The sequence below is a fragment of the Bubalus kerabau genome, chromosome 1, assembly GCF_029407905.1.
Source record: "Bubalus kerabau isolate K-KA32 ecotype Philippines breed swamp buffalo chromosome 1, PCC_UOA_SB_1v2, whole genome shotgun sequence".
Taxonomy (NCBI): Eukaryota; Metazoa; Chordata; class Mammalia; order Artiodactyla; family Bovidae; genus Bubalus; species Bubalus kerabau.
The window spans coordinates 280222644-280234141 of NC_073624.1; the positions used below are offsets into that span (position 1 = coordinate 280222644).

General features: G+C 42.4%; 1 protein-coding gene across 7 annotated transcripts in view; it reads right to left on the minus strand.

The window, feature by feature from the left end:
• The window catches only part of STARD4 (StAR related lipid transfer domain containing 4), a 32526-nt gene extending 21265 nt beyond the window's left edge, over positions 1 to 11261 (minus strand). For all 7 annotated transcript variants that reach the window (XM_055565972.1, XM_055565965.1, XM_055565964.1 and 4 more), the window contains exons 1-4: positions 11133 to 11261; positions 3974 to 4099; positions 1725 to 1838; positions 715 to 764 (exon numbers count right to left, since the gene is read on the minus strand). In XM_055565972.1, coding sequence (XP_055421947.1) covers positions 715 to 764; positions 1725 to 1829 — 155 coding nt within the window. In that variant the 5' untranslated portion in view covers positions 1830 to 1838; positions 3974 to 4099; positions 11133 to 11261. The remainder of the gene's footprint in view (positions 1 to 714; positions 765 to 1724; positions 1839 to 3973; positions 4100 to 11132) is intronic.
• Positions 11262 to 11498: the final 237 nt, after the last annotated feature.

Consider the following 11498-nt stretch of genomic DNA (forward strand, 5'->3'; position numbering starts at 1 on the left):
CTGGTTAAAGACATAATTCGTACTCTACTATATACCAAAAATAAATAAACAAAAATCACACATAAAACTGCCATCTAGAGGTATATACTTTTGTGTTAAATAAAAACATTTTAATATAAAAATATAGTTTGTCAACCTATGACTGTGCTACATACAGCTTAGTACTCTGCTGTATTCATTTTTCATTACATCTTTAACATTTCTTATGTTTTTAAATAACATCTGAAAGTATGGTTTCTAAAGATTGTAAAATAGCACATTTTATAATTTAATCATTCCTTAACTATTGATTATTCAGGCTGTTTATAATTTTTAATGTTTTAAGTAATGTGACAGAAGAGACAAATACTTAAATAATTATTAATTTCCAATTATTTCTTCAATACAAATTCTTAGAACAAAATATGCTACAGTACTGAATAAATGCAGAAAGAATATTACAAGTATTTTATATACCACAGTAAGAAATTAAGATTTTATCAGCTATACCATCATTTACGATTCCCAAAACAATCAACTCTATTCACCAGGGACACAGACATTTTAAAAGCTTTGAATGCATAATATGATTTTCTTCTCACAAAGTTTAAAATCTTAAAAGCAAAAGCCAAACTTTATTGGCAATGATCATTTAGCAATCGTGAGTATATGTGTATATACAGTTGAAGTTTAGCAGTATCTTAAGAGCTATGTAAAACTATAAGAATTACTTACAGATATCCATTAAATTCTTCTGAAGGTTTCCTCCAAATTGTTACATCTTTCTATAAAAATAAAAACAGTGTATAGTGATAAAATTACATAGGTGGCAACCTGGATATAAAACTGACAATTTCATAAAGTCCACAGCATTAGCTTTGCATGAAAATAAAACATAAGTAAACATTCAAAGAAGTACATACAAGTCACTCATACCATCATATAATTCATATCTGAATTTTTTCTGTATCCTAAAGTACCACACATCTTACTTAAATTACAGACCCCTAGAAAAAGGTTTTTCAGTAGCTTAAAGACACCCAAACACTAAGATCTGGTGATGGCACGCTCACTGGCCATTATTTGCATTATTACAATCTTATCTATTTATCATTACTGAAGAATTTAATCTAAGATAATAGAAATGTCAAATATTTAATTCTGAATTTGCTCATCCATCTTTTCAAAATTAAGCAATCTGCATCTGTGATGACAGGACTGCCCTGAATCAGCCCCGGCATTTTTTTCCAGATCATCTCGTAAGAAATTCTGAATATCAGAATAGTTACAGCACTGAAATGGAAGAGTCCTGGTTTCTAGGGTTGGCTCTGTCAACACTCTACTATGCGACAGTTTGGGTAAGTCATACTGGTGAAAAAAAGAATACTAATAGACCATCCTCACAGGCTTGTTAAAATATCTGAAATGATTTCAAACTATCAATTACTATGCTTTCCTGTCTTAAATCGACGATGACATGTTTTATTTATTGACCTGAGAGGCTGCTCTTTACAATCTGGTTGCCATGAGTCTGTTCTTGTGTCCATTATCTGAAGAGCTAAGGACAGCAGTGCGGGATTGCTGCTCCTCCTCTGTGACCTATGAAACCACCAGCTTTACTGACCCATTCATCTATCCTGCACAGTCATCTAAAGTGTGGTCTATATTTTTCTATACCATTTTCAAAGTCATCCACCAGCTCATTAGAAGACAGACCCCAAACACAAATAATTTAATTAATTTACCGTCTTCTTAGCAACTCGCCACTTTTCATCTTCAAGGTTGTGGTACTGGATAAGAGTGTTTTTAAGTCTAGTCGCCAAAACAGCTGTATCAGGCAGGGCTTCCATTTGTTTTTCCTGTTACAGAGACTAAGATTATCATCAGCAAATACCAGAGTTAGATCCAGCAGATGAAGGGGCGAGGTCTCAAATCTGACATCATAAAAAAAATCCTCTGGGAGCTGTAGAGACACCTACACATGGACCCCACCCCAAGTCAGTAATCAGAATCCCTGCGCATGGCTCCTTCCTCAAAGATTCCAGGATGTGGAACACAAAGGGATAAGAATCATATTATCTTGTGTTATTAAAATCCTCATATAAAAAAGAAGATATGATCCTATTTCCTTTTCTAATAGAATTGAACCAAAAGGAATAAATTAAAAAACTAAAGTAACTTAAAAAAAAAAAAAAAAAAAAAAAAAAACTGCTCTTTCCAAAACACAAAAATAACATACAAGGTATAAACTCTTTTAAAAGTCCTTAGAGTTTTAGCAACTGAAAATTTTCATTTTACCATCCAACAGATATAGCACTCATTCTAGCAAATAAATGACAAACACAAATGGAAACACCTTACATCTTTTAAGGATAGGGCTGGGGGAGGCGGGGAGATAGGGCTAGAGACCGCCAAAGAATTTCAAAAGTCTCAAGAATTCTACTGACTTCAATATTTTATTTGATGAAGTGTCACACGATTCAGTGAGGTATCTGTGTAACAAAAGAGGTGATTTGAAGACCTTTGAGCTACCAATACAGCATAAATAAGTGGTTTATAGTTTTAAGGCAATAATTTAACTATATAAAGAGGAATGTTTAATAGTTGCAAAGAAAAGTTATCATTCAGCAATACTTTGAAAGGGAAATGATAACTAAACTTGAAAGAAAATAATGAGGGATTCTATAATGTAATCATTGTAGAACATTGCTACAGATTCTCTGATGAGTCTGTGACACTGCATGGCTTCTGCAGCTAGCTTAAAGAAGTCCATGCAGTCTCTGGATGTCTCTGAGAATGATCACTCCAGGAGCCTCTGATAAACAAGCAAGCACACAAGGAATGCAGTTACCCTGAGGCTGCTGTGTGCCAAGGCCCAAGTGGAAAGAAGAGGAAGGGAGGGAAAAGACAGACAGACACACACACGAAGGGAAAAACGGATACACACACACACACACACACACACAAACACAGATCCAAAGTCCCAGCTCCAAAAGCCTATTTACAGCTTCATGCCTAATGGGCATCTCTTCATTCTCCAGGCTTCCTTCAATCTGCCTCAGTCTTACATGTCTTAATAATTTTACTAATAAAATGATAATTGAGCCAGCTGCTCAAGATTAAAAGCCTTAGAATCACCCCCATAGATACCAGGAGGTTCACCACACACCACTGCCTTCAGTGCTCCTCTCCTACTGGTTTTCTTCCTGTCCAGCTCGTCACTGACTCTAGGCCTTTGTACTTGCCATTACTTCTCTGCCTGGATTACTAGATCCCAAATCTGAGCGTGACTAGTAACAGCCTGTAGTAACAATTTCAGTTTAAACCTCCTATCCTTAACACAACATTCCCCAAATCACTATAATACCCTTCTTTTATTTTCTGCATAGTGTATCACTATGTGAAACTAACTTGTTTACTTACTGATATACTATATTCTGGGTTTCCCAGGTGGCTCAGTGGTAAACAATCCACCTGCCAATGCAGGAGACACAAGAGACCTGAGTTCAATCTCTGTGTCAGGAAGATCCCCTGGAGAAGAAAATGGCAACCCACTCTAATATTCTTGCCTGGGAAATCCCACAGACAGAGGAGCCTGGCAGTTTACAGTCCATGGGGTCATAAAGAATCAGACACGACTAAACACACACACATTATACTCTACTCTTTGACTACCATGTCCCTTACTAATAGAGGGGTGGGCCCATGTCTGCTGTTTAACTACTATATCCCCACCAAATAGAACATTGTCTGAAACACAGCAGGCCCTTAATATTTATTGAAGTGTATTTGCTTCAGAACATGAATTAACTTCTCTCCTTTTGGTGCCATGGTACTCTCCAGTAAAAGGCTAAGGAAGAAAATGCTTTGGAGAAACTGTCCATTTACAAATCACGAAGTTACTGCAAGAAAAGATCTAAATGGAGTATCAAGGCTCACACCTCTGTGGGAATAAGGATGCAGTTCTCACCACGGGTGCACACATCAGAATTACCTTGCTATAATTTGCAGTAGTTGTTGATGTTGACAAAGACTCTCTCCTTGGTCAGGCTCCTCTGAGTCCTCTTCGCGATGAGGCCTAGCCCTTGGGAAGCTGGTGGCTTAGCAGTAAAGAATCCACCTGCAATGCAGATGTAAGAGATGCGGGTTTGATCCCTGGGTCAGGAAGATTCCCCTGGAGGAGGGCATGGCAACCCCTCCAGTCTTCTTACCTGGAGAATCCCATGGACTGAGAAGCCTGGCGGACTACAGTCCGCAGGTTCGCAAAGGGTCGGACACGACTGGGCAGCACACATGCCAGCTCCTGGGCTTGGCCTTGGACCCCATAGTCCAGTTTCCGCAAGAGTCCTGCTGAGTCAGTTTAACGAAATCCCCTACCCTCAAACTTCCTTATCCCACTTTCAATCTTATCACCCTAGCCTGCCTTTAGCAAGAACCCTGCCAAGTTGCTTTAGGGCAATACCCCTTAGTAATTTTTCATTCACTGACACCCACCTTGCTCCCTAGCTGTCCACCCCCATTCGCCCTGCTGTATTCAGAACGAAGCCTAGTCTATCCCAAGGTCTCTCTTCCACGACTGCAACAGTCACTGAGTAAGACTTGCCTTTACACTCTAATGTGTGTTTGCCTCTGGTTTTCTGTGACACTGATTTTGGATATTAGATTTCATGGACCTCAGCCAGATAGTCTGATTCAGTGGGTCTGTTCTGGAACAGGCCCCAGAAAACTAGGTCCTTTAAAAAGCCTCACTGATCATTCTGTTATGCAGTCAGGAGTGACAACCACTAATCTGAAAACTAAAGTGACAAAAATAAGTCAGTGCTATAGGTAATATTTAAACAGCACAAACCAGAGCATAAAAGCCATTAAACATGATAAAACATGAAAATGATACAGAAGTTCAGGAAAGGAAAAAAAACTTCTTCTCTATTCTCTGATGATCTATCCTGAGATCTGCAAACTAAACTGACAAAAGATAAACAGAAAAAAACGCAAACAAAATGTACTTGATGACAATATTTAATTTCTATGTGCAAAGAGAAGCAATTACATGTGGAGTTTATACACCATTTTAAAAAAGGGTGATAAACTGCAGAAAAATGACAAGACAACGGAAAGGGGGTTTGAGCTTCTAGGGGTGGTAAATTATGCCAATATAAATATATGAGGAAGAATAATAAAAGATAAAGGCTATTTTAGTAAAGTTTGACTGTGTAGACCATCTCAGTGCCAAATTTCTGTCGCCAATGATAGCAGTTATTCTCCTGGTACAGGAGAGAAGTCAGTCCTTCACAAAAGGAAATTTATGTCCTACTTTTAGGCAGATAGTGGAAGGAAAAATAGTTCTTTCTGCTTTTGCTGCTTCTTAATTGTCTTCAGCTCAAAGTAACCTCTTTTCTGAAGTAGGATATTTTGGGGTGGCATATATCTTCAGAGGGCTTCTGTGGTGGCTAAATGGGTAAAAAATCTGCCCAAAATGCGGGAGACCTGGGTTTGATCCCTGGGTTGGGAAGATCCCCTGGAGGAGGGAATAGCAACCCACTCCAGTATTCTTGCCTGGAGAATCTCATGGACGGAGGAGCCTGGCGGGCTACAGTCCATGGGGTCTCAAAGAGTCGGACACAACTGAGCGACTAAGCACAGCACATCCCTTCAGAAATGTGGAAAAGTATATAGAGAAAATTCAATAATACAAAACTTAGGACCTATGAAAGTGTGCAAAATATTTAATAATTATAGATCCTAACCACAGACTAAAAGTGGATGAGCTGATTCAAAAAGTCTGTGAGTCAAGAATAGATCCTCTTTCCACTCAAGACACTGCTAACTTGACAGCCAGTACAATGACCTTATTAAAGCATATGTTATAAACAAACACAAGTTCTTTAGAGGACTTACAAAGGAAATTTAACTTATCTATTACTGGGATCATGCTGATTAAACAATATTCTTTAAATCTAAGGGTCACCTACCAGATTTCTGTGTCGGGCAGATAAAAGTATTTTCAAAACTCTTTGATAGAAATCAAAGGTGAAGTGGAAAGCTACTGTTAGCATAAACCATACGGTATTTATGCAAATCTAGCACACAAAAAATAAGCAATAAAAAACTACCTATAAAGATGAGAATCTGAATTTTTACGGTGGTTACGTTAGTTATCATTCACTCCTACTGGATAATATAAAGTTCACATTCCTTAATGTGTCTTATGGGTCCGTTTCCAAGCCCACTGTCTAATTTCTACTCTTCTCTCCTGGACACCCCCTTAAGACTACATCAGCTCCCCCTCAATGTGAAAAACTCCTGATAACGGGCCTCTTTAGGTGTGGTGGAGTAGGAGGTAGAAAAGGAAGAAAAGAAAGTTTAAGTATAAACTTGGGAAATCTCTCTTCTAGTCTCATGAAGTATTTAACCAGGCAGTTAACTCTTGCATGGATTTTCTTCATCAAGATTAAATCCAAAAGGGAGTAACAGTTACTTTCTAAACTGATCATTTGTGTGTGGACAGGCAATACAGAGCATCTCTCATGGACCAAAGTGGGGTGGGGGTGGGGGAACAACATTGGGCTTATCAAGGTCTTGAGGCTTTCCTAACACAAGAGGACATTCACATTAATTGAAAAGAAAAACCACAATATGCCCTATTCCAATCTATGCCTGTGGAGAATGTCACGAAATGTTTTGAATACCATTCTGAATTCCCTCTTACTAACCTTGCTGCTACTGCTGCTAAGTCACTTCAGTCGTGTCCGACTTTGTGAGACCCCATAGACGGCAGCCCACCAGGCTCCCCCGTCGCTGGGATTCTCCAGGCAAGAAAACTGGAGGGGGTTGCCATTTCCTTCTCCAATGCATGAAAGTGAAGTCGCTCAGTCATATCCAACTCCTAGCGACCCCATGGACTGCGGCCTACCAGGCTCCTCTGTCCATGGGATTTTCCAGGCAAGAGTACTGGAGTGGGGTGCCATTGCCTTCTCCGACTAACCTAACTTGACCTTATAATAAACTCTCAAACTCCAACTGTTATACATCAGAGAAAACAGGAACTACAACTGCACCAGAATCTAACAGCTCCATATAAAAAGTTATATACTCTTGACAGTTTTATAACCAGTTCAGTTCAATGGCTCAGTCATGTCCGACTCTTTGCGACCCCATGGACTGCAGCATGCCAGGCCTCCCTGTCCATCACCAACTCCTGGAGCTTGCTCAAACTCATGTCCATCAAGTCGGTGATGCCATCCAACCATCTCATCCTCTGGCGTCCTTTTCTCCTCCTGCCCTCAATCTTTCCGAGCATCAGGGTATTTTCCAATGAGTCAGTTCTTCACATCAGGTGGCCAAAGTACTGGAGTTTCAGCTTCAGCCAAGTGCTAAGTAATGTCTGTCTATATTTTTTCCTTCTGTTAGCTGCTGTGGTATCTGACTCTTGTGACCCCATGGACTGTAGCCCACCAGGCTTCTCTGTCAATGGAATTCTCCAGGCAAGAAGACTGGAGTGAGTTGATGCCGGGAGCCGGTGAGAGACATTCCACTCGTGACAAAGGTCATGAGGAAGGAGGCTCGGCATACGCAAAGGCGGGATCGAGCCTCGGGAGTGCCCCCGGATATTCTCGAGCATCTACCCCCAAAAAACCAGAGTCTGCCTACTTTATTGCTTTGTGCTCTCACCTCTGACTTTACTGGGGGCTGTCCCCCACCACCATCTCGCTCTGTCTGTCAAAGAGTTAACTTACAGCTCCAATTAATAAAGTTCCTGGGCAATTAGGAGTGTTTAAATCCAAACCCCTCAGATGGCTCTCTAACTCGCCTGACAAGTTTACCCGGACACCTACAGCTATGCATACGATTGTTTACAGTCTCCCAGCCTCGAGAGGCACAGGAAGCTTAAGATATTCAAATAGCTTAGAGCCTCTCAGAGAGTTAGAAACTGTCAGAATAAAACTAGTAAAAGATTTCATTGATAAGCCAATGCTTGCTGCCAAGTTTCCACATCCCCTGTATTGTATCCTTGAATGTGTATTAATTAATATAGTTGGTATGTAGAAAAAATAAGTAGTGGCCTTGGTGTTAGTAACTTTAGACCCTTAAGGTAATAAATTCTTTCCTTTGTAAACCCATTACACATCCGCCCTATAGGAATGTAATTTTATCTTTGAAAGATGGCGTCAAACCTTAAAATAATTACTCTCAGAGAAAATAAGTCTTTGTTGATAAGTCCTTGTCAAGAGTCATAAAATGTTAATAGGCCTTCTGGCCAGAAGATGATGTAAATCACCTAAACCATTTGTATACGATAAATTTGCAGGAAAGAAACCCTGGTTTTTGATAAGCATCAAAGACTGCTGACTTTACATCCCCTATTATCCTCTATGTGTAACTTAAGGTATAAAAACCCCTGTTGAAAATAAAGCTACGGGCCTTGCTCACCAAAGCTTGGTCTCCCCATGTCATTCTTCCCTTTAACTTCCAGCTGAGTGTCCATCTGGAGCGCGGATATCCTCTGCGACCATTTATTTGCCTGGGCTTCTAAGACCTACTCGAGAAAGTGTCTAAGGTGGGGCACCTTCGGCTATTCGAGAGGGCGCCTGCGGCCTCCGTGGTCAGAGCTAACCTGGTGTCACGGGTTATATTGGTTTTCCGCGTAAACCAAGTCACTCAGCTTCTTTTCTCCACTGAATTTTCCTACTGAGCCATCCTCATTCTATTACTTTTTATTATCTCTAATTAACATTTGAATAGGTCGCCTAGCCGTCTCTCCTTCGAATACCCTGGATCAGCTGGGGCTGGACCTCGGCAGGCTGCCATTTCTTACTCCAGGGGATCTTCCCAACCCAGGGATCCAACCCAGGTCTCATGCATTGCAGTCAGAGTCTTTATTACCTGAGCTACCAACCTTTTTGCTCACGTTTTCCATATTTATGTTTTTAAAGTGGTCACTAGTGTAGACAGTGGCTCCCATCATAGAGTGGGCAGCCTTCACAAGTTAAACATTTTCTTGAGGCCTTCTATCAGCATCAGTCTTTGACCAATACAATATCAATTTTTGTCAAACATCAGTGAAATGGCCATAGGTTTCAATTATATATGGAACATAATAAGTGTTAGTTGCTCAGTCGTGCCCGACTCTTTGAGACCCCATAGACTGCAGCCCACCAGGCTTCTCTGTCCATGAGATTTTCCAAGCAAGGATACTGGAGTGGGTTGCCATTTCTTCTCCAGGGGATCTTCCCAACCCAGGGATCGAACCCAGGTCTCCCGCACTGCAGGCATATTCTTTACCAACTGAGCTACAAGGGAAGTCATATATGGAACATAATAAACATTTTAACCTTTAATGAAAAGTGCCATAAAAATCTGTTTGTACTTATGTAGTATGTTAAGTCAGAATTCACTTATTAAAGAAGTTCATATCAGAATTGCTTTACCTTCCATTACCTGATTGATGTGGGTTTCATTTATGTGAACAGCTTAAATTTAACATTCCATAGATTTTCCCCAAGTTGTACAAACCAAGGCCATGTAAATTAAATTATATTTTCTATCTAACATAAAAATTTCAGCATATGCTTAATTTCTGATCAATTCTGAATTAGCAATTTAGTTTTTCCAATTATTCAAGTACAACAGTTTCTCATTTTTGAGACTAGCTGTAGCAAGAATACAACAGGGAAGGAAGCCTCCTGCAATGTGATGGATACACCTCTGATTCAGTGTTCACTTTGGCTTATTTTAGGGGCTTCCCTTGTGGCTCAGCTGGTAAAGAATCCACCTGCAATGCAGGAGACCTGGGTTCCATCCCTGGGTTGGGAAGAAACCCTGGAGAAAGAAAAGGCTACCCACTCCAGTATTCTGGCCTAGAGAATTCCATGACTATACAGTCCATGGGGTCGCAAACAGTCGGAGGTAACTGAGCGACTTTAACTTTCACTTTTCACTTTCATAGCTCAGTTGCTAAAGAATCTACCTGCAAAGCAGGAGATCCGGGTTGGATTCCTGAGTCAGGAAAATCCACTGGAGAAGGGAGAGCCTACCCACTCCAGTATTCTTGGGCTTCCCTTGTGGCTCAGCTGGTAAAGAATCTGCCTGCAATTCAGGAGACCTGGTTTGATCCTGGGTAGGGAAGATCCCTTGGAGAAGGGAAAGGCTTCTCACTCCAGTATTCTGACCTGGAGAATTCCGTGGACTATCCATGTGGTTGCAAAGAGTCGGGGACATGACTGAGCGACTTTCACTTGGTTTATTTTAGGACACAGTTTACAACACCAATGAGACTTGTACAAAACTTAACATTAAATTCTAACAATGTCACAGCTTTGAGTCCAAGTAATATTCAAGCTCCTAATACTCTAATCCTTTATTTAAAAAAAAATGGCTAACATTTATTATTTACTACATGATCAATCTTTCTGGCCACTTTAAACTGTATTCTTTCATTTAGTCCTCATAAATAACATTTAGAGCCTATCCTACTATTATCTTTATTCTACAGAAAGTACCAATACGGAGATTGTCTCTTGTCCAAGATCACACAGCCAATAAGTGATGGAGCAAGAATTCCCACCCATGACCTCTGCCTTCAGAGATTAAAGGGCTACTTTGTAAAACACTGGAAGCTGATTACAGGCTGGAAGAGTCTCTACGTTAAAAATGTGACATCATGTTGAATTTGCTGTGTTTTGTCTAGGCTCTTGAACCTAAAAAAATGTCAGGTAATCTTTCCTAATTGCAATTTGGGGACAGCAGCACCATTAATTTATTGAGGAATTCCGAATTAATACTTTTAGTACCGAATTTGGAACACAATGAGCACTCGGAAAACACTGCCCCTTAGTGTCTCCGCCGACGCCTGGCGTGAAGGCGCGCACCTTTCGGCGTCCGTGCACTGCCGGGGGCGCGGGAGCGCTGTCCGCCGCAGGGGCGCCCTCAGAGAGCCTCCCTCGGTCCTGGGGCGCTGGCCGCCGCTCCCGCATTTAACACACAAGGTGCCTGTCGGCGCCCGAGCGCCGGGGAGCGGGCGGAGCGGGCGCAAACCCCGGTCCCTCCAGGGCGTCCCCCCGGGACGCAGCCTGCCTTTCCCGAGGCCCCTGCCGGGACAGCCCCAGGAGGACGCCCCGCCGCCCCTCAGCCCCCGCCTCGCCTCCGCCACTCACCTTGGGGCGCTCCTCGGACCAAGACGCGATCAGGAGCCCGTGGTCGACTCGCACCGCTCCCTTCGGCCCCGCCCGCCGAAGCCCCCTCGGCCAATGGGCGCCCGGCGCGGACGGCAGCCACCTATTGGAAGGCCGTACGTTTTCCGGGGGCGGGCAGAGCCCCGCACCACCCCGCCCCGCCCCCGCTCGCCCCGGCGCTTCCGGGACAGAGGCCGGCAGGCCGACGCGCGTCAGCTGGGATTGGCTGGGGGCGGCGGCGCGCGGCCTGCGGGTTGGTGGCCGCGGATGGGCCGACTCCGCGCGGGGTGTGAGGCGGACCAGCCTGGCCCCCAGCTCCAGACCTGGCCCGGACGGGGCGGCCTGCTT